The sequence below is a fragment of the Gastrolobium bilobum genome, unplaced genomic scaffold (genome assembly GCF_033153095.1).
Source record: "Gastrolobium bilobum isolate Gb01-03AN ecotype WA unplaced genomic scaffold, APGP_CSIRO_Gbil_v1 utg8085, whole genome shotgun sequence".
NCBI lineage: Eukaryota > Viridiplantae > Streptophyta > Magnoliopsida > Fabales > Fabaceae > Gastrolobium > Gastrolobium bilobum.
Window position 1 is genome coordinate 780,458 of NW_026899665.1, and position 27,609 is coordinate 808,066.

Here is a 27,609-nt window from a genome sequence, read left to right on the forward strand (position 1 = left end):
TCTTTTCTTTGGGCCTTAACCCTCCATAAATACCAAAAAAAAAAGTGGTTAAACCATAAAATATTTATACAAAGATTTTTTTTAATACAAAATATAATTCGGTGTAAAAGTTTTATACAGAAAAAAAGCTTTATAAAAAATTAAATTATACGACGAAAGTACTAATGATGTAACCAAATTTGTAGTGATAGTAGTCTAACATTAATGTTCAAAAATTAGATTGGTTATATTATAGTATAATTAAAAAAAAAAAACTAAGAACATCACTCATAAAGAGCGTGTGGTCTAATGCGAGAAGCAGTTCATCACAAGATTATCTATGCATCATGTTCAAATCTATAAATTGTCATTTGAAGCTTCAATTAAAAAATCTTATATAGGTTTGAGTAAATCGATAAAACCTGGATATAATGGGCCATGTCTATTTAAGCTTCGGTCTATGCATCACTGCTAGGCCCTCTGAGTTTAGATTCGGCCATATATTCACGGGCGCACAGCCCTAAGCTTACCCATAAGCATCTCTAGAGTTGTGCTTGGCTTCGGAGATGGGACTAGATACGGGAGAATGAGTTAGGACTTAGGATGCCAAGTCCTCACAAAAATAAAAATAAAAAATAGCAAAATTAATTCGTTGAATGATATAACAGTATTGAAAGAGATAGGCAAATTAAGAGTAAGCAGAATAACCTATCTCTAAAAAAAAAATAGTTTTTCAAAGTAAAATTGATTTTCTTTTCCAAAAAATAAGATAAGAGTTACCACCTTTAATAAAATCGAGAAGATTAATAAAATGGGCCTTTATATTAAAAAAAATAAAAAAATAAAATGGGCCTTCACTGCTTCGCAATTTGCCATGAAAACCAAAAACAAGGAAGGAAACTACAAAGAAGGATCATGGCAATTACAAGAAGAAGACTTATCCAAGGTTACAAAAGGTACATGTAGTTATGTTACACATATTGCAACCAGAATTTTCGCCTCTATTCAAATACAACAAATTGTCTGTGCCAAACCCTCTCATTCCTTTCTTTTTCATTGTATATCCAACGCTAAATAACACAGACTTTTAAGGCACTTAAGCCCTTTTCTTTAAGAATAGTAAAGTATATATATGTATTCTATGATAACAAGCAACCACATTTCAAAATTGACTCTCATCTCTGCCTATCTTGCTCTTGAAAGCTGTATAGCTTCTTGGTCAACTGTAGATTCATCATTCCAAACAAATTGGTGAGTCATGACTGCTAATTCTTGTTCTTGAGTCCCAGCTTCTACAAGTTGCTTCCAGCAAGCCCATCTATCTGCCAAACCCACTCCCTGCAGCATTTTTACTACTTCTGACATGGTTGGACGATCCTCAGGAAAGCTTTGGGTGCAAAGCAATGCAACCTGAAGAATGGTCTCAACTTCTTTGGGATCATAAGTCTCCAAATTTCTATCCACAATGTCCTCCAGCCTATTTTCTTTCTGTAACTTTTTTACCTGTTTATAGAACATTCAATGATTCATCAATATAAATTAACATCACATCTTGAAAAATATATTATTACAAAAGCTAAAAGGACAAAGAGAAACAACCAATTACCAATTAAAGAGTACAAAAATGAAAAAAAAAAAAAAAAAAAGATTTTCAGGGGTTAGAGCAAGAAAAGACAATGATAGTGCATGGAATTTAATATGTATTACATAATCAAGTAATGGGTGAAGGAGATAGAAAATGTTACATGATCAATCAGAAGAACATCCTCCTCCTCTTCAAGCCTAGAGAGGTCTATTGCACGCTGACCAGTTACTAGTTCAAGAAGTGTTATGCCATATCCAAAAACATCTGTCTTTTCTGTTGCTATTCCAGTGGACAAATATTCTGGGGCAATATGACCCATTGTGCCCCGCACTTGAGTGGTAACATGAGTCTTCCATGCATCAACCAGCTTGGCTAGCCCAAAATCGCCAAGAACAGCTTCAAACTCATCATCTAGTAGGATATTTGCAGCCTTCAGATCACGATGTATTATCTTAGGATTGCATTGCTCATGTAGATACTCCAAACCATGGGCTGTACCAAAAGCGATGTGTTTCCTTGTTGGCCAGTCCAAGCCTTTCTCATCAGGTTTTAAATCTAAGGCAGCATAGAGAAATAATGTTAGACAATTAGCACAAAGCTGGGAAACAAATGGATCAGATAACCAATTCCCTTATTTCTCATAGTTTCACTATGGACTATTGATATGTCTTTATATTTGTATGTCCCTTCAAATTGTATTTTAAAAATAAAAATAGTACATACATGTTATGTTCTCAAAGATTTTGACTTGTTTAAGACTGAAACTGAAGTTTGAAGCTTGATCAAAATGTTAAAAACTGCAATCTAGTCTAAGCATTAAAGGAAGAACAAAAGATGGAAGAAGTTATCACTGTTACCTCTCAATCGATATGCTACGCTTAGATTTTCCATGAAAGGATATACCAGGATTCTTTCATTTGACGTTGTACAGAACCCAATTAGTCTTAGGAGGTTTCTATGAACTGCAACACTTATAAATTGAACTTCTCTCTCGAATGCAGCCTCTCCAACAGGATTAGGATAATCAGTGAGGCGTTTCACAGCAACTTTTGTATTATCTGAGAGTACTCCTTTGTACACTTTTCCAAATCCACCCTGGCCAATTACATTGCTTTCACTGAAATTTTTAGTAGCAAGTTGCAGTTCACGCCAAGAAAATCTTCTCAATTGCCCAAAAGAAACTTTGCTCTCGTCTACCCCTGTAAAATTTATCAGATATTACTTTCCAAAGGAGTTTTATAAAGTATAGACTATGCGTTACTCTCAAAGATCTTTACAAGAAAGGAAAAATTACCTAAAACATCAACAAAGACATCCATTCTGTGTCTGTATATTATTTGGTGGTGTATACATGTAAAGATAGCCCCAAGACACAAAAGTGCAAGTGCACCACAACTTGCAATACGGACAACCTTTGCAAGTTTTGTTTTGTTGGTTGAAGCTGCAGGAAGAGGTAAACCTTAGGTAGCTATAGCTATCTTTTTTTTTTTTTGGTAGCCCATGTTCGTCAAGCTAAATTACATTATCTTCATATGTACCAAAAAAACAATTACATACGTCTATTTTTTTGGTTTGTTTATACAATCAAACCTGGATGTTCAGATTTAGAAACACAAGGCTGCTCGAAGCTAGAGCCACAATGAAGGTGCGTATCTGAAAAGCTGAAAGTAATAATGCAAAAAATAATCCATAAATTAAGAGTATACAGAAATATTTGTTACAAAATGAAAATACTAAAGTGAATATGAAGTTCTAATAAAATTTACTTAAACAATGGAACTGAAAGGAGTTGCTTTGGGATACTTCCAGTAAGACCATTAGATGAAAGGTCCCTGTCAAAAGAAAACATAAATCAATTATAACATTCAAGATCAAAGTAGTAGAATAGGGAAAGCACCAAAAACTTTCAAGAAATGAAGTAGTAACCAAAATCAGGAAGATAAAAATTGTCTCTAGAATACAAATTTTAACCGTTTTGCCTACCCTCTAAGATTTGCAATTGCATCAGGAACATTATCAGATAAGGGTTCCCTCTCAACACACTGAATCACACATGAGGTCATCACTTTCAATTATATACTGTTTATTCCTCCAAGAAGCTTTTTTTTTATCATTTTTAATACACACATCACCTAAGAAATGGAAAGTGAAGCCTTACAGATGCTTTAGACTGGAAAGTTGACCCCATGTAGCTGGTATAGAACCATCAAAATTATTGTCAGCAAGATTTAGATATTGTAGGTTTGTCAAGTTGGCAATGTAATCAGGTAAAGAGCCTGAAAGATTGTTATTCTGCAATTCCCTGCATGATCATGAAGAGTATAGTTAAGACAAGCTGGCAGGCAGGTCACTATCATGTAAGGAAAAAACCACATCACTAGTTATTCTCTTCACTAAACCAAAGACCTGGGATATATTTTACATTTGATTCTATATAATCTTCAATTATATGAGTTGATTTGCCTAACAGATTGAGGATGAATCTTCAAAGACAAAAATTATTCATAGTAAAATGATTATTTGGGATAAACCCAAAATGAATGAATATTGTATATTCAGAGCATGACTTTTCAAGTTTTTAATAGAGAATGAGGATTCCAACATGCAATAATGCATTTGTCGAATGCAATGTAGATTTAAAAAGCAGAATCCAAAAACTAACTAAATTTTTATGGTACCATACTCCTAATTCTGGGAAAATTTACTTAAAATAAATTATGATAAATGTCAACTTATCAAGATGACAACTTACAAGCTAACCAAATATTTCAATTTGGCAATTGAGGGAGAAAGTGTTCCAGAAAATCCAATCGAAGCCAGAGTCCTGCAGATTGATTAGCATTGTCATGCTAAATTACTGCAAACCTTAAAAAGTCGAAGGGCAACATAAAAAGGATAGAGAAAATGATGAAAATAAGAGTCAGGAGCATTTTGTACATTCTATGTGGATGAACTTACAGAGATATGACATGTCCGTTTCTACAAGTGACATGAGACCAACTGAAGCACGGACTCACTAAATGACTATCCCAGTCTGTTATTCGTTTATTGGAATCATTGAGGTCCGTCAAAAAATCAAGCAGAGCTTCGCCTGGATATTAGCCAAAATAGTTCAGAATGATTCAATTAAGAGTGTTAATAAAATTAAAGAAAATTGTCACATGGGGGTTAAAGTTATGCACGATAACGAACCAGAGAATAACATGGTCAAAAAATGGTTTAAGGAAACAAAAGTAGCAACAATCTAGCTTATAACATAACATGTATATCACTGATGAGAATAGAGCAACACGAGAGTGATCCTAAATGTCAAATTTATCAAAGTTCGGTACCAAAACTCAAGCGCAAAACAATATTTTAAATTTGATCCTCTATCAGCATTAAAAATTTTATACTGATAAATAAGTCTTTACACTTAACTATAACAAGACAGTGCTACATCATTATTTATAATAACTAATGTTTTTCACTTGCAGTGAAGGCTTTAAACGGTTTTTTCAAACATGTATGATCATACGATTCATTGAAAGCTTAAAATTCATTACCCGGTAACACAGGGAATTAAAATTAAATTCAAACAATATATATATATGCTTCTGGTGAGAAAGGTATAACAGAAAATTTGAACACACCTTCTACATCAGGATCTTTGATTGCATAACTGAGTTTCAAGACACTAAGGAATATGAGCCACCTCGTCAATATTTTGAGAGGACCCCTGCTAAAACTTGGGGGAAACATATAAACCTCTTTGATCTCGAAGGAGAATTCACCTGGTCGAGTACCTTTCCAAAATTTTCAAGGGGAAGAAAAAATGACCAAAGAGAAACAATTTAATAACATTTTAACAAATTATAATAATAAAATTATGCAAAAATATTATTCCCATGAATACATATATAAACAATGTTATAGCTGGATATACAAGTTCACAACAGCAACAAAGTCATGCATAACAGTTTTAAGAAACCAAAACAGAACATTTGTTCCAAACAAAAACGAGGTGTAGTGTATTATACATACTATTTTGGCGCGCTGCATAACACCATGAACACTGATAGGAGAGAAGCAAATGAAGGAAGAGAACTAACTTTATTGTTGTCACAATGATGAGTATCAACATCAAGTGATGGTGTAGTGCAAGGGACCCACGTGGCAATGAGCAACAAGGCTTAAAGGGGAAACAACGAGGACTATTTTTTTAAGTAAATAAATATGTATAATGTGTGAACCAAAATAATAATAATAATAAATAATAATAATAATAAATTAAATAAATAAATAAAAAAGAATATATTAAGAGGCCAATGGGAAAGGATAGAATAGAAGAGCTAGTTGGTTGTGTGTTGGTAATGTCAGTGGTGGGAAGAGAATGAGAATCCCACTAAACTCGTATTTCACTTTGTTGAATGTTGATAATAATCGCAGTGTTGATCACCCCTTTTATCTATCTTTTAAAACAATTTGATCAAAGTGCTCCAACTCCAAGTGACTAGTGAGTGAAAGGCATATATCTCATTCTCTCATCTTTGTGCTGAGCTGTGTGTGGCACAAATGAAGTTTCCACTAAAAATGATTTCATATTATATTCTCCTAATTTTATGACCCCGCCTCTTTCAATTTCTTTTTTCTTTTTTTCTTTTTAAAGGCAAAAAAGAAAGAAAAGAACCACTTTAGATTTTAAAAGGCACCATTAAGGAAGGCGAAGACTCACTAAAGTTTAGAGGATAATGAATTGTGTTGTGGATAATTATGGCATCATGTGTGAAGCACACGCATACCAGATAGTGGGTTGTTTTGATTCGTTGAAAATTATTGACAACACATAAAAAGAAAAAATTATGCATGTTGTTTGAGGGAAATATACTTTTTCTGAAGGTGTAGAAAAAAGCTTCTGCAGCAATATATAACAATTTCAGGTTATGATGTTGGATCTTGATATTTTATTTTAAAAAAAATAAAAAATCATTGAGTCCTATTTTTCAGTGTCTACTGCCAAAAAGAAAGATCTGTAGTCGTTACTAAAAAAATGATCCCGTTGTTTAACGGTTAAAATAATAGAAAAAATATTTATCCTTTTAAATGACATAACTTATATCATTTCACTTTCACAAAGAGGTGAGATCCACACTTTTATTTTATTTTTTATCAATTCTCTCACCTCTCTTATCTATCTCTTTCTTTATCTTAAAATGACATAATTTTACATCTTTTAACATGACACACATTTTTTCCTAAAATCATTTAAGTTTTTTAAAATAAGTATTTTTCACTGTATGTATGTATTTAGATGTAATTTTAGGGAAAAAATATCTTTTTTTGAAACCAATATTTTTAACTTTCAATAAAAAAAAGGAAAATATATTTCTCATATTATACGAGATATTGCAACAAACAAAAAAGTGGGTAAGCCCATTAAGAAAAAGAGAAAGAAAAAAAATGAGTTTCATCCATTTTTTATATGTTATATGAGATAATTTTATCAAATATAATATAAGAAATACATTTTTCATAAAAAAACTATTTTTTACTTAAAAATTATTTTTAAATGCTGATCCAAACATAAAGTAACTCTTACTTTTAAAAAATACATAATTTTTTAAGCCCATTTTGGTCTCAAATAGATAATAACACAAAAAGTTGATGGTTACTCAAGCATGATCTATTTGACGCAACCATAATGTGAGAGGTGGTGGCTTTGAAACATGTTTCACGTGGCAGTTCTTGGTGCTATTATTGGCAATGGGAGTGATGAACAAAGCTATAGCCATTGCTGTGCTGTGCGGTTGTTGGATATTTTGGCGACAAACAACAGAGAGAAGGAAATTTGCAAAGGAGAAGGATATATATATATATATATATATATATGAAAAAAATATTTCTAGAGTTACTTTAGTTAAGGTTATTTACGGTCACCATTTTGAACTATGTTCTTCCGGGAGAACATAATTATAACATTAAAGTTGATTTTTTTTTCTCACACGTCAGCAAACAAGTTCTGAAAAGTAACTGAGGAGAGAAAAAAACAACTTTAATATTACATCTATGTTCTCCGGAGAACATAGTTAAAAATGGTGACTGTAAATAACCTTATCTAAAGTGGCTGTAAAAATGTTTACCCCTGTATACATATATATGGATATGATATTGTGACAACCATATAATGTTACTACCACATCTTAACCGTTGATTTCTGTCAATCAACGGTTATTATTTATTGCGAATTAATAATTAATTAATAAGTTTGATTTGAAAAATGATAATCGTTGATTGCCGGAAATCAACGGTTAAGAAGTGGTAATAATATTGGTAGTAACATTATTTAGTTGTCATAATATCTTATCCCATATATATATTTATATTATTGTTTATTGTTGCACTTTGTCTGTATTGGAAAATCCAAACAACCAAAGTGCAAACATGTTAGCTTACCTCTTCTTCTTTTTTACCAGAAAGGGGACGGTAATAATAATATCATGGAGAAATGATTTCTACATTTATTGCAGAAATTATTTTTTTACCACTGATAATAAAAAAGTAATGGGATCCCATTATATTTATCTTTTCTCTCTCTTTATTAATTTTTCTCTTTCTCTTTTGTTATGAGTGGCAGGGAATATAATTTTTGTAATAAATACAGAAATTATTTCTCCTAATAATATACGTATTTATTTTGAAAATTTAACAAAATACAGGATTGAAATAAATAAATAAAAACACCGAGATGGATAGGTCTTTGTTGAATTGGATAATCCTCCATTAATGTCTAGTTTAATTTGGTTTGGAGGGACATTCAATCTTCTTGCATCGTAAAACGTTTTGTTTAGTTTGGTTTATCAGGTTCCGTGTGAGATCGCAAAAAAAAATTAATTTAATATTTTTTAATAAAATAATTACGCATTTATTACAGTTTTGAGATTAATTACAAATCTATTGCACAATGTGACGCTCCTTTTGGGCGTCACATGTCACCCCCCATTGAGGCGTCTCACCCTAAGGGGAGACGCTCCAACTGGGCGTCACTCATCATGTGTTGACACATGTCATTTTTTTTTTCAAAAAACAATTAATTTAATCATAAAGCTTTTGAAGGCCATAACTTTTGACTCGGGTATCCAAATCAGGTAATTCTTTTTTGATTCCACATAACTTTTAGAGATCTACGCAATGACATCTCATTTGATATATTTTATTTCTGACATACATAATTTTAATTTAAATCAGGTAATCCTCCTTCCTTAGAGATTCAGAATATTTATTTAATTATTTCTTTTATTAATACAGATTTTTCAAATTGATTTTTTATTTTAAATCACAAACTAAATTTTTTTTATAATAAAGATAAAAAATTTATTTTTTTAATTTAAATCACACATCAAATCTTGATTTATTTTTTATACTAAATCACAAACGCAGAACTCAGAGGCTTCTGAGTTAAAAAATGTGACACGTGTCAACACATGTCAACATCTGACACGTCACCAATCAGGTCTAAATTGGGTTTCAATCAAGAGGAACTCACGCCTAATTTAGGTAATTTTATTTTTGAAAAACATTCGTAAGCCATCATTAATTTCAGACCACGATTAATAACCTAGAAGCTTATAGCATTAATCATTAATTTCAAAAATAATATCCTTCTTCACCTGACACGTCACCAATTACGTCTAAATTGGGTTTCAATCAAGAGGCAATCACGCCTAATTTAGGGAATTTTATTTTTGAAAAACATTTATAAATCATCATTAATTTCAGACCACGAGTAATAACCCAGAAGCTTATAGCATTAATCATTAATTTCATAAATAATATCCTTTTTCCTAAGAGATTTAGAATATTTATTTAATTATTTCCTTTGTTTTTACAGATTTTTCAAATTGATTTTTTAGTTGAAATCACAAATCAAATCTTTATTTTGTTTTTCTTATTAATAATAATTTTTATTTTTAATTTTAATTTAAATCACAGACCAAATTTTTGTTATAATAAAAAAATTTATAAAAAAAATTAAATTACAAATCAAAATTTTATTTATTTTTTATATTAAATCACAAACCTAGAACTCGGAGGCTTTTGGATTTAACCGCTCTTATAATACTATTCTTGCAAATTATAATACCATGATTAATGTCATTGCGTAGATCTCGAAAAGTTTTGTGGAATCAAAAAAAAAATTATCTGATTTGGATACCCGAGTCAAAAGTTATGGCCTTTAAAAGTTTTATGATTAAATTATTATTTTTTTGAAAAAAAAAATGACACGTGTCAACACCTAATGAGTGACGCCCCATTGGGGCGTCTCCCCTTAGGGTGAGACGCCTCAATGGGGCGTCACCAAAAGGGGTGTCACATTATACAATAGATCCATAATTATTCTTAAAACTGTAATAAATGCGTAATTATTTTATTAAAAGCATTTTGTCTGTGAAATCCAAGTTTTCTTGTCTCTGCCATAAGTCTTTTATTATTTTATAGTTTAATACTTTAATTACAATAAATATCTAAAGCCTTATTATATAATACCAGCTGCTAAAAGACACCTTGGCCTGACTAGACACTAGACAGATAACAAAATAATTAGCAAAATACTTCTCAAAAATTGAAAAATCAAAAAGTTGGAATGCGGAATGTATAGAAGTGGACACTTATTCCGGTTTTCATTTTCCCACCCTTAGATGCTAATACCATGGTTTTATTCTCTATATATTATATTTTTTATTTAATTAAATATTCGTATTTTATTCTTATTCTATAGAATTTTTTTTCATATTCTATTCTATATTATAGAATATATATGAAACTAAAAGAAAAAAAAAAGAAATAATACAAGATAATTAATTAATTATTAATCCTCAATAAATTATAACTATTAGATATACGGAAATAAACGATTAATATTTGGGGTAAGATTTTTTATTCTAACACCGATGTATGTTATATATATATATATAAATGAAGAAAATAAAGACCCAATTTTAACTAATATCAATAAGATTTTTTAGTTTCCCCCGCACTCCGGATTAGTTCCATAGCCGGCTCAAAAGAGTCGAAGCTCGTGGGGATACCGAAGGGAGCCAACTCATCTAAAAGAGATAATTAAGGTTGGGTAACTCCGAAAAAAAAAAAAAATTGGTGAGAGATAATAGTGATAATTGTAATTACAGTAATGTTGATTATTTTGTCAGGATTAAAAACATCCGAAATCCCACACCAAAAAAAGAAACATCCGATATTTCCTATTTCTTTAATTTATTTATTTTTTGTAAAAGAAATTTCCTATTTCTTACTTATTAGAAATTTATAATTAGTGACTGTTAAATATATATTATGAGAATTTATAATTAATAAATATTTAATAAATTATTAAACTACTAATATTTACAAGTAAAATTAGTTTAATAAGTATGTAGCAGCTCCTAAGCGTTGTATGTTAGTTTCGGGAGTGTCTATTGTTATTTTTATTTGTCTATTGTCCCTTCTTAATTTTATTTTATTTATTTTTTTCTCAAAATAATTTTATTAAATAGCTAAGTTAAACTACAAAAGTAATACTTTAATTTCACTCTTATGCTAATTTAAATTTTAATTAATTTTAAACTACAATTATAATAATTAATTTTAATTATAAAATCATGTGCTAATTGTACTACTAGGTTTTTTTAGTTCAATGTGTTTTAAGGAAAAAAAACTAATTAAAAAAGTTAAAATTGATATAAGAATTTTACTCCTATATAGATGTCATTACACAAATGTAAAAAAAGGGACTAAATAGGTCATGTTGATGGAGAATATTTCGATTTTGACTTCACTTGTTAATATAATTAAGGTTAAATTATAGTTTTGACTTAACCTATTTTTTCTTTTAATAATAAAAATTGTGACTTGACCTATCAGCTTTCCAAACCTATTATAATTTTAATTACAATAAATTAAATATGAATTGTTTAATGAATTAAAATACAAAAATAAACACCAATAACTTATATTTATCAATTAATCCCTTCAAAGTACCACTCATGAGGGGGGGCGCGGATTCAACAATCGTAAAGTCTGAAATACTTATGTGGTTAACAACTCCAACTGCAGAAGTCAACATACCATTAAATATAAAGTGTTTTTATCCCTAAATACTCAAAATTAATAAACTTACCAATTAGGGCAGCATGAGAGAGATAATGAGTGGATCACAAAGCATCCATTGACAGGCCTAGACATGTCAAAATGGGTTAACCTATTGGGAAATGTTAGTCTTATGCAACAGAAACTTTTTTTATGTTCTGTTCATACATCGATACTTGTGTTATTTTTTTCTTCTCGTTCGTATTGGGTTCCACTTCAACTTAAGTGTGTAGGAGACAAAAAAAAATTTGCTATCATATAAGAGTACAATTATCCTTTTACTATGTCCTAATTCACTGATTATGGCAAAAAACCTGCGGAGCCAAATAGCCATTAAAATTAATGGTTTTAGAAGAGTTATGTTATAGGAAAAGTGATTGTGTAATATTATAGAGATTCGTTTTGCGTGCCTTGATTTTATTTTTTTTTGTTTCAAAAAGTGTGGACCCCACAAAATATTATATGTGTAGGAAACTTTTTTGTGTCATGTTAAATAATCAATGTAATTCCCTAAAACTAAATATAAGATTTTACGGATTGACCCGTGGGCTTTAATGACATTGGACGAAGTTCCTCACATCTAGGGGTGTAAATGGGCTAGGCCGGCCTACAGAGGTCTACGGTCTAGCCTATATTAGGTCAGGTTTGGCCTATTATAAGTAGTAAAATAGAATAGGCGTAGGCTTTTAAAAAAACCTATTTAGCAAACAGGCCATAGGCTTTTTTTTTGTACATGCCGGGTCTCTAAGCCCACAGGCCGGCTTGTATCATATTATTCATTTAAAATATAATAAATAGAATTATTATTTAATGAGGTAGGATCCTTTGACACCTCATCTTCTAGCCGTTAGATCAAAAAAGATTAACGACTCTGATTTGTAAGCATGTGACTCCATTGATCTTTTTTTATCTCACGGCTATAAGATGAGGTGTCAAATTTGAAATTTGACACTGGTGTCAAAGGATCCTACCTCTTATTTAATAATTTTGAATAGTAAAATAATATTATTTTAGTTATTCATTTAATTGTTGAATATTTAATAGGCTTAAACAGACTAACAGGCCTAGACCAAGATTTTTATTTTTTAAATATAGGAATGCCAGACTTGAATATTTAAGTGTGAAGCCTACATAGGCCAATAGGCCAGGTCATACCTATTGTTTTTTAACACAGACTTAGCCTATTTAAGCCAAAGTCTAGCCCTGCCCAACCCATTTACTCCCTTACTCAGATCACATCCATATTTTATTACTTCTGTAGGGTGGAATGACAGCCACTCCCACAAAGAAAAAGACAGTGGAATTAGATGAGATGATGAACACAATAAATTATGGGCCACTAAACAGAATTGCTATGACATGGGCTGCCTTCCCTGGCTCCTCCCAAATTGCATGTAATTGGTGAGGCCCGTTTACTTTGGTTTGTACCATAGTGTAACCGTACTTTTTTTTCAATATATTTTATTATTAGATAAATTTTATGTGAGGTTCAATATATAACATATATAAGTTTATTGTTTTTTAGTGAAATTTACATAAAATTCACCCAATAAAATAATATGTTGAAAGGAGTATGTTGCTAATATTCTTCTACTTGAATTTACTTGGCCAGTTGAGAAAATCTCATCCTATATAAATGAGTAATAAGATAAAAATTAGTTTCAGTTTGAATCAAATTAATCTCGTGTTAATGATATGACTAAATGCGAAAATCTGAAAGAAGAAATAAATAAATCCCAGGTTTTGTTTTCATTTTCATCAGAAAAAATACACCAAATAAATTAATTCTAGACTCAATCAGAGATTGATATATATAGCATCACATATATCACATGCATTTAATACCAAAATATAAATAGAAAAATTAATAAATAAAGTGCATTACGAAGTCAAATTTCTACATAAGCGAAAATAATAGATCCCCAAATTTCATCTCCGACGCTTATCAACTTCGAATGTAACTACTAACTTTATACATTTATAGCCGGGGATAGCCATGTTGTAGTTAACACTCCACATGAAGAAGTCACAAAATGACAATGATAATACAAAAATAACATCGCAATTCGCAAATATACACGAGGAGGTTATATTTATAGTTTTTTTTCTCATATTTTTTTATAATAATTCATCTCATCATTAAATTAAAATTAAATCAACAATAATATAAAATAACATTAATTAAGAATTGTTAATTCAATTTTAATCTAATAATAAAAAATAAATTTCAGAAAGTATAACTATAATATATTCATAAACAAAAGGCACAAAACAAATCAGATTTCTTTTTTTTCCTCTAAGGATTGCGGGTTTTACATCCTCATTAGAAAGAAACAGTATGAAATGACACACACACACACATATAAACTGCACTGCACTGGGTATATAGTGTCCATGAAAACAATAAAGAATCAATTCAACAACTATAAACCCTCAATCTTAATTTCCACCTTCATTGTTTTGTCATCATCTAGACCACTTGAGTTGCACCACTTGATGCCATTCCATGGTGAGTAGTATCATCTTTGTAGATACTAAGTTTCTCTCCATCACCCCACAGTGCATAAGCTTCTTCCCCATGAACCGCGTCATCCCCAATCAACAACTCATCATCTGTCATTCTAAGTGGAACGATTAAACCTATAGCAACACAAATAATTGAAGTGACAACGATGTTCCATCCAATGATAAATAAACCTCCAACGATTTGTTTAAGGATTTGGACACCACCAGGGCCTCCATAGATTGCTCCTTGGGAATTGGTGACAGGAAGAAAGAGTGCACTTAAACGAGGCTCAGCGAAAAGGCCAGTGAGTATACCACCAAGAAGGCCAGCCACAGCATGAGTGTGGAACACAGCAAGTGTGTCATCAACCATTTGAAACAATGCTAACTTCTTCCCTAATACCATCATGCTGAACCATGGCACACTCCCTGAAAGAACTCCCATCACTATTGCAGCCCATCCTTGAATCAAACCTATTCAGAAAGAACACCAACATATATGCATGATTATTATGAACCAATTACTTCTAAACTAGCTCGGAGTGAATCTTTTCATGTTAAAATTTCAGATTACCTGGTCATGTAAAATTTGTTTCTATCTCTCTCTCCATACGCATTATATAGGTGAGGTCCAATTATTATTAATAAAAAAAAGATAAATACAAAAATTTCACATTATAACATAAGAGAATCCATTTCCAAACCACTTAGCTAGCCAATATATTTGATCTACAAATGAAGAATATAGTTTGGTACCAAGACTGATTGAATCATGGTTATATATGTTTATTTTATGCAATCGCTAATGATTTTAATTTTGATCAATGTCAGTTTAAAGAGTTTTATTGTAATAATAACTATCTGAAAACTTAATATTCTTTGAAAATATAACAATACATGATTTAATGATGAAAATATGTAATTAATTAATAACAAGACATCAAGATTAGATGCATCCACTCTTTTTTTTTTTGAGTTACCCAACCCTAATTATCTCTTTAAGACGAGTTGGCTCCCTCCGGTATCCCCACGAACTTCGACTCTTTGAGCCGGCTATGGGACTAATTCGGAGTGCGGGGGAACAGTGATGGCTAAATGCTCAGCCCCCTCCCCGATGCATCCACTCTTATATAATAAAATAGTGTTTTTACTCTTGAAATTGAGACAATTTCTTATTGTACTATCTTCCTCTTCAGGACACGTAGTTTCACCGTTCTTTATTTTTTTGTTTTTAAAAATTTTGATATTTTAAAATTTTCTTTTTACATTAATTTTTTTTTTTCAAATTTCAGCTTCTTATATTCTAAAATTAATTAATCGTATTTTATTTTATTTTACATTGAAGGTTGATCTTTCTCTCAAAATTTCAGTTGTTTTGCTCATATATATTAAATTAGTGTACACTATCTTGAGAGTGATTTAATTTTTTAATTTATTCTCTCATAAAAAATTGCACATATCATTGTTCACTTCTCTTCTTTTGAATTGATTATGAATTTTTTTTTATAATTTACAATTTTTCTATTTTAATATACATCTCTTATAATTTCAAAAAAATTTAAAAAAAAATGAGTTCATACTTTTAAATTTTACTTGAATTTAAATATCCATAAAATACAAGAGATACTTGCTGGTATATATTGTTAAAGACATGTTATAACTGTTATTTAAAAAAATAACTCACGAATGTTGAAGCTGATTTCTGTCAAAACGTTTATTTTTCTTTTTCATTTTTGTCTGGAAGCATTTGTTAGCTGAAATATCAGTTCGTGATGGTTTTCGTGAAAATACATGCGTGCTGTATAGCACGACTCTTTATTAATATTTCATATATGGATATAGTTCTACAAAACTTAGTATAAAATGAATCGCAAGTTGACATTTTTTTTTTCTTTCGGAAAACGGAATCAAAAGAATCCTCACACACATATAACTCTAGATATTAGATAAATCCTAAAATTTTGACGCATCGATTATGTAAAGGGAAATCATACTCTTATGCAATAGGAGAGTAAAAAGTTTTCCTACACTAATTCGTTTTCCGTGTCAATTAATTATTTTTTTCTTTTCTAATATAAAATGTGGGACCCACATGTGATTTGTCTCTACTTTTGTTATCTCATGTTTTCATGCAACATAAGAAAACATGGATCCTTATGTAAAATATTAGGTATATATACACAACGAATTTGAATTTCGAATACATTATCGTCACTATTTGGATTAAAGTGATCAAGTTGTTGGAATCTGACCACAACTTTTATGTCGAAATTATAAATTTGTAATATCATATAATAAATAATACATTAGATTTGAATTCAAATTCTAACAAAGCAATAGCATAATAAGTACGTTAGTTTGGTTCCGCTAAAGTTGAATATTTCTTGCTTCATATTTTTCTTTCCATAACCGACACACCATAAAGGAAGAGAAGACCAATCAAACAAATTAAAGAATTTAAGAAATTAGTCAATAAAATTAGATGTACATAGTATCAAGTATTCGATTCGAGGGATATCCCAAAGTCAAGATCGGAATCTCTAAGTTGGTTTCATACCCCAAGAATAATAATTATAAATTAAAGGGTGATTCCTGGTTATGAATTAGATTCAATGTATATTATCGTTATATATAAAGAAACCTATGGTACTATGAGAGAAGGGAATTAATAATAGTATAGATGCAAGTTGGAAGATTACGTACCAGCAGCGGGAGTGATGCAAACGAGGCCAGTGATCATTCCCTGAACGGCTCCAATAACTGAGGGTTTCTTGAAGAAAATGACGTCTAGCCACGTCCACACGAGGAGGCTGGTGGCGGCGCAGATGTTGGTGTTAAGCACCGCCATGGAGGAGTCGGTGTTGGCCGCGTAGGGATCTCCTCCGTTGAAACCTGCCCATCCTAGCCATAGTAGCCCTGCCCCTGCCAACGTTAGTAACACATTGTTTGGTGGGAATCTCTCTCTGTCCTTCTTCGATCTTGGCCCCACCTATTTCGAAAAAAACAAAGGTTCTAGGATGATTGACCGTTCAAATTACACATGACATCAACAACAACAACAAAAAAAGGGTTCACATTCACATTTGATTGAAACGTGAAAGCAAAGACAACTACCCAAGTAAATTAACATGGGATGATTGACCATAAAAAATTATTAGATAGTGAGAGATTGACAAATTACAAACATTATCAAACAATTCCCTATTGAAATGTTAAATCAAATATTACGAACAATAATATATTTGGATTTCAAGCATTCGCATCAATACATTTGGACAAAAGGAATTTCCCCCAAAGATTTCCTCCATGCTAGTACAAACAATAATAATTTAATCTTATTTAGAGTCTATTTCTTCTCATATTATAAGAGAATTATTTCTCCTATTATAGACATAAAATGTGATGAGTCCTATCATCCATTAAAATAAAAAATAAAAAAATTATTACACATAATTCGATATTTTTCTGGTAGAAAAAAAAAAATTCTCCTAGAATTCTTTTTCCCTTTTGTAAATTCTGCCTGCCTAATTAGTGGTTACACCATGCCTTGTAACTTTTCTAAGTCAAAGTTTGAAAGTACAAAAGTGAAAAGTTGGAAAGTAAATTGAAAGAGGAATTATTAGAAGAACACAATTACTAACCCAATAAGCAGCAGTGAAGCCAGCAATACCAGAAGAAAGATGAATGACATAACCACCAGAGTAGTCCATAACACCCCATTGGAACAAGAAGCCACCACCCCACAAGCTAAAGGCACCAATGGTGTAAGAGAAAGTGAGCCAAAGAGGCACAAACATCATCCAAGCCATGAAACTCATCCTAGCCAAAACAGATCCAGCCAAGATAACAAGAGCAATAGCAGCAAAAACACACTGAAACCACACCATAGTAGCCATGGGATAATAGGGTTCAATCTCAGCAGTCTCAAGCTGACCATTATGAAAATAATGAGAGGTGGCCGGTAACCCTGCTTGGTTTATGAGAAACTTCTGACCCAAAGCGGGTCCAGCTTTTCCCCAAAAGGGTAATAGCTTTTCCCCAAAGGACATCTTGTAAGCCCAAGTAACCCAACAAATAATAACTGCTGCAAATGCATACAGAGCCATGAAAGCAGAGTTCACAGCCCATTTTTTCTTGACGATGCTGCCATAAAGGATCACCAACCCTGGCATGCTTTGAATCCCCACAAGGGTTGCTGCTACCATTTGCCATGTGTTGTCTCCTTTGTTCAACCAATCTGGGACTGCTAGACTCGTCCCTGCTTGATATGCTACCGGCAAAGGAGGAGCAGCCATGACTAGTTAAATTTTATTGTAGATAATAAATATCATGGGATAATTAAATCAAAAGGTTATCATTTTGTTCTTCTTTTCTCGCTTATTTATAGTGTTATATGGCCGTTGACGTAGAAAAATTATTAAATATTTGCTATGATATAAGAGTTTAAATTTTCTGTGGTAATATATTATGGAACTAATGAAAAAGAGTGTCTGTTTAAATGTGCTTTTGTTTTTCCAAAAACTGTTTTCATAAATTTGAAAGTAAAAGAACAATAAAACTTGTTTGAGTATATTTAATTTTAAAGTTATAAAAAAATTGTAGTTATTTATAAAAATGCCATTAATAAAGTTTCACAATTATAAAATTGTCACTGTAAAATAATTTAAAATTAAAAAAAATAGATTTATTTATAAAAATATCATTGAAAATAACTTTTGGAAACATCTCTAAGTTATTTTGCTTTTTTAATTTTTAAAACTAAAAAACAATCTTGTATTTTGGGATTTATTTTTCAAAACAACTCTTTTCAAATAAGTTTTTTTGTTTTTTTATTTTAAAAACTAAAAAACTGAGAATAGAAATCAAACAGGCTCCCAAAATAAATGGTGAGCGGAAAAAGCTGACAATTGGAATTTGGAAGGATACGACAAATGAAGATTGTGATTAGAAGAAAACAGAGGCAGCGTGTTGTCGTACTAGTTTACCTTGGCATGATGTGATTTATGAATATGGATGGGTATAAATGGTCAAGGAACCTATCAAAAGTTACGGCAAGACTTATGCTAGGTCTCATATAATATATTTAATAAACTGGAACAAATTTATGCATTAAAAAATAAGAATTTGTGTATGTTGTATGAGATAATTATTTTATATAACAGATAAACAAGATAATGAGATCTATTATTTAAAAAATAATAATAGACTCCACTATTTTGTCTCTGTTGCATGAGATATTATTTCCTCAAAAAATACCTTTTTAGAAAATAGACCTAGGACTATTTTTACAAGACTGTGCTACATATTTACTTATATTATATAGTTTATTTTAACTAAAATAATTATTCATATAATTTTAATCAATAAATTAATATTATTTTATTTTATTATTTTAATTCTTAATAAGTATTGAAAGCTAAACTAAACTAGGTCTTTTATTTTTTAATATAATACATATCAGGTCTATAATTTAGCCTATTAAACAAAGGTTAAAATATTTTACATAAATTTATTGAGTTTAATGTTTGTCATTTTAAATGGTATAAGTTATGTCATTTTAGGAGAGAGATAGACACAGAAAAATAGAAATCATGAGAGAGAGAGAAAATGTGTGTTTTTTTTTAATTTAAAATTTAAATAATTTTTTTTTCTGTATCTGTTTCTCTCTTAAAAAGACAGAATGTTATGTCATTTAAAACGACAAACACTTTTCCCAAATTTAATTTATGTAAACCATTGTTTAAATTGACCCAACCTATTTACATTCATACGAAGAGTATTTGTTAAAGTACGTGTACATTATTTTTATTGTATTCTATTTTTAAAAAAAAATAAAAAAATACACCTTTCAATATATGGTTTCTTTATATTTTATTTTTCAAAAATTATAAAAAATGAAGTAGCTGTATGATGTAAGCATTCGTAACTTTCCAGTCATGTAACTAATAGGAGAGGACAAATATTGCATATGACTTGTGAATGGTCTAGCTTTTGCACGAGCCCCTTGTTGCTGGTTTATTCCAGTTTCATTCTCATGATTGAAATTAATTATTTTTATTTTCAAATGTTTTCTAATTCAAAATTCTCGTGATCAAAATATATTCATGCAAGGAGATTGTCTATTATAATATTTTTGAAATTTAAGTATGAGTAATAAGTAATTAAATTATTTTTGCATGAAAATTGTGGCACTGGGTAGGCCTCATTTGCTGAACATTCAGTAGTTTAGGTGTTTATTTTTGTTTTCTTGTTAGGCTCCGGCCCTCGGATTTATCAAAAATAAAATAAAATTGCATGGCTTATTATGGACGGAAGCCTTTTCTATTTTAGCTTTTCAAATTTGAAAGGAAAATTATTAGAAATTTAAGTATTAATGATTAATTAGTAAGAGATCAAGTTAAGATCATATGAATACTTAGATCAATAGAGTCCAATTACTTATTATTATTTAGATTTTATACTTCACCTATTGATAACAAAATCTCTTATTTTAGATTACTCTGATGAATTAACATAACAATTGTTTTGTACCAACCTCATAATTTAATATAATAGGTTGGCCCTAAGAAGCCCATTAAGGGGTCATTCCCCTACTTTTTCATAAGGGGTGTTTGGTTGAAGAGATTTTTTTTTTTTTACTAGGTAAATGCAATTAATAGGAATATAGTAGGAAAGTTAAAAAAAAGTGGTTTGGTTGTCTAAATCTTTACCAGGAAAATTGGATTAAATTTTATGAGTCTTTGTTTAGTTGAAGATAAAATAATGATAGGGAAATGTGTTGAAATGACAAAAATAATCATTCCATTTACAACTTATAAGAAAGCAAGGATAGAAATTTTGGCCATATATTTGATAAAGAAGACGTAGTCAGAGGAGGGTAACTTTGTCACCAAAAAAAATAACTTTTGGCCACTTACCCATCTAAACACAAATACCACGTTCCAAATGGACAAATTGAACAGTGTTTTGTTTACTTCTTTGCACGTGAACTTGGAAGGCTGGGGAACATAATTGGCTGGGGAAATTTTCATTTCTCTTGAACCAAACAAAGATAACCTATAATACCAAACTCAGATAGATGGGGAAGTAAACCAAAATCCTGAACCAAACAATACCATAATGAAATCATAGAACTCTACAATCTCTCACTCTCTTACACAGAGTTCACCATAATATACATTGTAATGCGTTCCCTCACTCACAACACTAAAGTATTCGACAAATGGCGATGACTTTTTCTTTGTTATAATTAGGGAATATTTCTCACCTATATATATTCATCTTCTCTCACAGAGACACACTATATCCATCACTTTTATGAGTTGTTACTTTGTTGAAATACAGAACGAATGTACCCTTACACATTCCCTTTCTCTCGGTCATTCTTGAGATATACACCCAGTGACTCTTCCAAGAGCTTTGATCTATACAACTGTCTCTAAGAGCCCCTTTTTAGCAACATATTTCACCATTCAAAGGATACAGACCTAACTCTACTACCCAACAGCTCAACAATATTCTAAATGAATTTAGAGCGCAATCTATCCAATCAAATCAATGTTTCCAATGATACATATGATAACTATTATGAATTGGTTACACGGATCTAATCTATTGGACCGGCCACTAAGACCTATTATAGGGGTTGAATTCCTACGTCCTTAAAATAAGACAAATATTTCATCTTTATACTATATCATAGGGATGAATATTTCTCACCTATATATATTCATCTTCTCTCACAGAGACACACTATATTCATCACTTTTATGAGTTGTTACTTTGTTGAAATACAGAATGAATGTACCCTTACACATTCCCTTTCTCTCAGTCATTCTTGAGATATACACCCAATGACTCTTCCAAGAGCTTTGATCTATACAACTGCCTTTAAGAGCCCCTTTTTAGCAACATATTTCACCATTCAAAGAATACAGACCTAACTCTAATACCCAATAGCTCAACAATATTCTAAATGAATTTAGAGCGCAATCTATCCAATCAAATCAATGTTTCCAATGATACATATGATAACTATTATGGATTGGTTACACGGATCTAATCTATTGGACCGGTCACTAAGACCTATTATAGGGGTTGAATTCCTATGTCCTTAAAATAAGACAAATGTTTCATCTTTATACTATATCATTATCTCACTGAACACAAATGCCTCATACATAAGTGAGGGTGCGTTGGCTCACTCTAATAGGATCAATAAGAGAAAAATAATTTTTAACTCACCCTCACATCAGGAAATCTTCTTTCCATATAAATATCCATCTTCACCATTGAAGATGCATCTTTTGCATATTTATTGCCCTTGTTACTATACAAAGGCATCATGTCATTATACTCCCCCTTTAATTCTCAGTGTTCGCTTGAGATTGTCTCAATTGTAGAACTTTGGTTCATACTATTGTTTCTCTAGATCACTATTATATTGATATACTCTACTTCTATAATGTAAAATAAATCCAAACTTAACATGCCCAACTTAACAACAGTAAGACAATACAATGAAGATGTTATATCGAAGTAATAACCAACATTAGTGGCTAATCTTCAAACTCTACCTAAGAAACTCGAAAATATCATCTAAGAACTTGTATCTCCCTATAAAATGCAGAACACTTATATTCTCAAAAAAGCCTATTCACTACAGCAAATAAAGTAAATGAAAAGCAATACTCGTTTTTCCTTTAATGTATTATCCCTGAACAATATTACTGGTCACTATAAAACAAATGCTAACACTCAACTAATAGCATTTTTCGTCTCAAAATCTCAGACAACCTTTAAACTCCACTTACTGAAAATCTATGTCAGGCAATTTTTTATGTTGTCAAATGTTTAAAATGTGGATGCGAGAAGAGGACTCTTTAGGTTTAAACAATATTCATTTAAAATAAAAAGATTTCCCTGCCTCCTTATATTCTCTAAACCGGTCTGTGTCTCAAACATACTCAAAGTAGAGATTCTAAACTAAATTAGAAATAAATCATCCTAATCCTAACCGTCAAATTGAAAGAACATCAACAGCTTGAAAGAGACAGGTGCTTCAGGCAGGAAATAATTTTCTGAGAGTCCGGCGAGCCTTTTATATAATAGATATTAAATATACATATAGATATGTGGTAGGCAACTGAATCTATCTTTGGTATTCTTGTGTTCATTATTGTACATATGTTTTGCAAGGTATGAGATTTGAATTACTGATCGGTTATATAGGTGATTAATGTGAGATTTATATGGATTTTGGACTCTCCAACCTCATGAACTAGCTTTTGGAGTGAGATTCTCTTAAGATTAGTATTAATTGGTATCAGAGTCTTCATTATGTCTCTCAGCTGCAATCAAGCGGCGTGATTGGTGACTAGCACAAAGTCAGCCCGCAAGAACGTCGTGTTGCGTGAGCGTGATGAAATGTTACGATCTAATTGTAAGGTATGAGACTTAAATCCCACATTAGTTATATGGGTGGACTAAGGTGGAGTTTATATATATATTGGGCTCTTCAACCTCAAGAATGATTAATGTAGGATTTATATGAATTTTGAATTTTTCAACTCCATGAATTAGCTTTTAGAATAAGGTTCTCTTAAAGTTTGTATCAAGATACACTTAACATAATGTATACAGCTATTTGTGCTAAATCAACCGACAAGTCACAATCGTGGTTCTAAGATATAAAAAATTTAGGTGATATAAAAATTTATAAAATTATTTAATATTAATTGACCTACATGCAGGTTACGTGTATCTAGTGTATAAAAGAATTTTTTATCTTAAAAGTAAATGTGGAATCTCCTCACTTACGTAGGTTCGATCGTATTCGTCTCTTCTCAAACATGAATATTCCGAATATTCATGTTGGCTAGTGGTGCTTCATGCCGCCAAGCACGAAGGGAGATTTTAAAATAAATATAATAATAATAAAATTCAGACATATTTTCTGAGATTTTAAGTTTCAATTAAATTAAAGAAAAAATATTTGTCCTTTAAAAGAATCGACATAAGATTATATCTTTTTAATTTTTAATACTATATATTACGGGTAATATATAGTTATGATATAAAAAGATATTTTTTTCCTCTCTTTTTATTATGTACTATCGTAAATACACAATATAAGAAATTAAAAGAACGCAACTTATATTTTTTAAAAGGATAGACACTTCGTTAACTTGTATTAGGGGAGCTGTGTGTTGATCTGTAATTGTGCTCTCAGCGTGTATAATAATAGTATTACTAGTTCTCGATTTTATACGCTACGTATGTTGTTTGGTGTTTCAATTAAAAAATTCTTAGTAGCAATTAGCAATATCATAAGCTGACAGCTACTCTGCATCATCGTTAATTATTTTTTCAAAGTCAAACAAACAGCTATAGTTGAATCTTTAAAAAAAATAAATGGAAAGAGTTTAAAGTCTTAATTCTGAAATCTATTTTGAATTGGACTAATCGTGAAATGATAAATCAATTAAAATATCTCAAAAAAAATATTTTATTTTTTGAATTTTTTCATTAATCATCGATTATAAAACTAATTTAGTTTAATAGGATAATAATACAAGGGGACAATGTTTTTCTCACTAAATTTTTAACACCAAAAAGTTTTTTTTTAAACATTATACTGTTCACTAAAATTTTATATAGCATAAACTAATGTAAAATTTTATTATGGCTTCGCTAAAAATGGAGAGGAGTAATGCAACATGGTTTTTTTTTTTTTTAATAAAAGTTTAAGTAGGGTTAAAGATCGGTATCCTACTACGGTCAGGGAAGACCTCTCAACCTCTTTGAGAATTTTTGGTAGAGATTACATATCTCCCACCCAATGGCGGAGTCAAGAAATAATTTTATCACATACCAAAAATCCCAGTCAGATAGAACCTTACAAAGAGCCTGTTTGGATCATCTCTACTTATAAGTTAAAGCTTAAAAAAGAGTTTAAAAAAAATTAAAAGTTGTTTGGTAATTACATAAAAATTTAGCTTAAAAGTTATTTAAAAGCACATATTTCAAGAAAATTATTCATCTCTATCTTTATAACTCTTCATTTTAAAAAAAACACAAAAGAAAAACAGATAAGAGTTTAAAAAAAAGCTCCTCACAGGAGCTTTTAACTTTCAGCTTTTTTTTCATTATAAAAAAAAGAGTTTTTTATTATAAGAGTTTTTTCCAAAACCTGTTTGGCTTATTTTATGCTTACAAATAGTTTTTAGCTTAAAAAAGAGAGGATCCAAACAGACACAAAGTATCACAATATTTTTAAAGAAAACATGTACTATTTTTTAAAACCAACCAGTGCCAAGGCCTCATCTGGTCTCAACATGGCTCCGCCATTGCTCCCACCAACAAAGTCCTCAATCGACCGCGAGATTTGAACTCACACCCTTATAACATGGGTTTTTAAATACGATGAATAATTCTTTTTCTAAGTGTATCAAAATTTATCTCCCTAAAACGGAGAAAATAAAATAGAATAAGTTTAAGATTTAAACAATCAAATATTGATGGGAAATTATATTCTCATTTTGCATGAGATTAATCTCTCACGTTGTATTCACCTATAAAAATGTACCTCCTTTTTTTATATATAAAAAAAATTTGTAGGCCTCGCTTTGTTTGTCTCTTGAGAACATCTTTTCTACGACATGAGAGAAGTAATCCTCAATATTGATATGTAAATATAATATTTATAATATTAAAAATCATTTTAATTTTCTATTTATAAATTTTTCTATTCATTTTCTGTTATTTTCAAGTTAATAAAAAATCTCTTTTCATTTTAACTCATGATACTAGCTATTTGCAATGTCTTTTTTTATATATACAAATTTGCAATTTCTTTTTTACCTTCAGAAATATTATTTTTCCTCGTCGTTTGTATATTATTGTTGGTTTATTCAAACAAAAGATTTTTATTCCAAATAAATAAAGGTATCGTTTTTTCTACAGTCAATGTAAATAACGTATTTACATTGAGTTCAAAACGACGTCGTTTTGAGATGAAAATCAAAGTATTTTTATAATTATAATTTATTTTTGGTTTATAATAGTCTTTTCTATTATAATTTTTAATTTTTTCAACCCAAAACGACGTCATTTTAACAGCAAATGTAAATAACTTATCTACGTTCACTTTAGAAACATTAAAGTCATAAATAAAATCATCGAAAATATTTATTCAAACTTGAAATTAATTGTTCCCATAAACAATTAGTATTTTTTATTTTATTTTATTTGATCGTCAACGTGTGTATAAAAGTTAAAGGAGGGGAGCAAAATCTTCCACGGTGCATTAAAAATGTGGCTGCTGGGATTCGAGCCCAGGTCTCCACGGCCACAACGTGGAATTCTTACCACTAAACTACAGCCACAGATGTGACGTCTTGATGCTCTATTGTGGTTATTAATAACTATTTTCAAACATGCTGCCTTTCCATATCACTTTTTATTATATAGTATGAAAATTTCATTACATTAGTCTTTTATTATATACTTTCAATTTATTTTAGGGCAATGTTTTTCTCATGCTACATGAGATAGTATTATCTCATGTAGAGACATAATTGAGTGGGTCACACGGTTAAAAGAAAAGAAAAAAGAAAAAAAAAATGTTGGCTCGGATTGCGATGTGTCTGTGACATGAGATAAATTTTTTTATATAACTTGAGAAAAACTCTTTATTTTATCATATGATAACTTTGTCTTGAAAAATAAGTTCAATAATTTTCAATACTTATAAAAGAAACTACACTCCCTCGAGTTTCCTTATAAAACAGCAGGGCATCCGTATTCTGTTCATTCGAGTTTGAAATTAGAAATGTCCTATCAACTTTCGTGCAACTGTGCAAATAAAAGTTGGCACGCTGTTTTTTTTTTTTTGATAGACAGTTGGCACGCTTAATTAACCCCAAACGTGTATGCTTCACTTACATAAAAACAATACAAATGGCGCTCATAATTAAAGATTTATATAAACTTGAAAAAGAGACACTACCTTCCCTAGCCCCTCTCTCGCTTCTTCATTGCTAATAATCAAGGGTGTTCAAAATATTCAAATTATCCAAACTAAATTGGATCCAAACTGAAATATTTAAAAATCTATTTTTTTTTAAAATCGGTTTTAAATAAAAACCACATCTTACCATGTAAAGCAATTTGGTTATCTACTATTTTACAAAATAGAAAATTGCGGTTATCCGAATCAATTTTCTTTTTCTTACCAAGGAAACGTCACATTCTTCGCCCTATCCCTCTCGTATCTACGGGTGTAAATGAGGCAGGCTAGGCCGGGCTTTAGCCTTTCTGGCTTAAGTTTACGTAAAAAAATATTCAGCCTATCTGGCCTATTGACCTATTTAAGGCTTTGTTTTATAGGTCAAGTTAGGCCTATTTTTAAAAGTTAGAAA

General features: G+C 30.6%; 2 protein-coding genes and 1 non-coding gene across 4 annotated transcripts; all 3 read right to left on the reverse strand.

The window, feature by feature from the left end:
* Nucleotides 1-900: 900 nt before the first annotated feature.
* LOC133292486 (probable LRR receptor-like serine/threonine-protein kinase At5g63710) lies at nucleotides 901-5,719 on the reverse strand. 2 transcript variants are annotated; one of them, XM_061490905.1, is made up of 11 exons: nucleotides 5,656-5,719; nucleotides 5,197-5,349; nucleotides 4,523-4,655; nucleotides 4,317-4,388; nucleotides 3,723-3,866; nucleotides 3,331-3,396; nucleotides 3,155-3,225; nucleotides 2,859-3,005; nucleotides 2,422-2,763; nucleotides 1,725-2,119; nucleotides 901-1,482 (listed from the first exon to the last, which is right to left on the reverse strand). In XM_061490905.1, the coding sequence occupies exons 2-11, from the start codon at nucleotides 5,303-5,305 to the stop codon at nucleotides 1,165-1,167; spliced, it is 1,797 nt and encodes a 598-aa protein (XP_061346889.1). In that variant the 5' UTR covers nucleotides 5,306-5,349; nucleotides 5,656-5,719; the 3' UTR covers nucleotides 901-1,164. The 2 variants fall into 2 exon arrangements, with proteins under 2 accessions (XP_061346889.1, XP_061346887.1); XM_061490903.1 differs by lacking the exon at nucleotides 5,656-5,719 and adding an exon at nucleotides 5,588-5,608.
* Nucleotides 5,720-14,153: 8,434 nt separating this feature from the next.
* LOC133292483 (ammonium transporter 3 member 2-like) lies at nucleotides 14,154-18,483 on the reverse strand. Its single transcript, XM_061490899.1, has 3 exons — nucleotides 17,830-18,483; nucleotides 16,892-17,177; nucleotides 14,154-14,662 (listed from the first exon to the last, which is right to left on the reverse strand). The coding sequence occupies exons 1-3, from the start codon at nucleotides 18,481-18,483 to the stop codon at nucleotides 14,154-14,156; spliced, it is 1,449 nt and encodes a 482-aa protein (XP_061346883.1).
* Nucleotides 18,484-26,502: 8,019 nt separating this feature from the next.
* TRNAH-GUG (transfer RNA histidin (anticodon GUG)) lies at nucleotides 26,503-26,574 on the reverse strand. The gene has a single exon. It is a non-coding gene; the product is annotated as a tRNA-His (tRNA).
* Nucleotides 26,575-27,609: the final 1,035 nt, after the last annotated feature.

What these genes read in the sequence shown, in the direction of transcription:
- LOC133292486 (XM_061490905.1), bottom strand. Translation starts at nt 5,305, where the DNA reads ATGTTTCCCCCAAGTTTTAGCAGGGGTCCTCTCAAAATATTGACGAGG. An exon ending in CTTTCCAGTCTAAAGCATCT is followed by an intron (nt 3,397 to 3,722) that starts GTAAGGCTTCAC and finishes TTCTTTTGACAG; the next exon opens with GGACCTTTCATCTAATGGTC. An exon ending in CTTTCAGTTCCATTGTTTAA is followed by an intron (nt 3,226 to 3,330) that starts GTAAATTTTATT and finishes TATTACTTTCAG; the next exon opens with CTTTTCAGATACGCACCTTC.
- LOC133292483 (XM_061490899.1), bottom strand. Translation starts at nt 18,483, where the DNA reads ATGGCTGCTCCTCCTTTGCCGGTAGCATATCAAGCAGGGACGAGTCTA. An exon ending in GCTTCACTGCTGCTTATTGG is followed by an intron (nt 17,178 to 17,829) that starts GTTAGTAATTGT and finishes TTTTCGAAATAG; the next exon opens with GTGGGGCCAAGATCGAAGAA. An exon ending in TTGCATCACTCCCGCTGCTG is followed by an intron (nt 14,663 to 16,891) that starts GTACGTAATCTT and finishes CTTTCTGAATAG; the next exon opens with GTTTGATTCAAGGATGGGCT.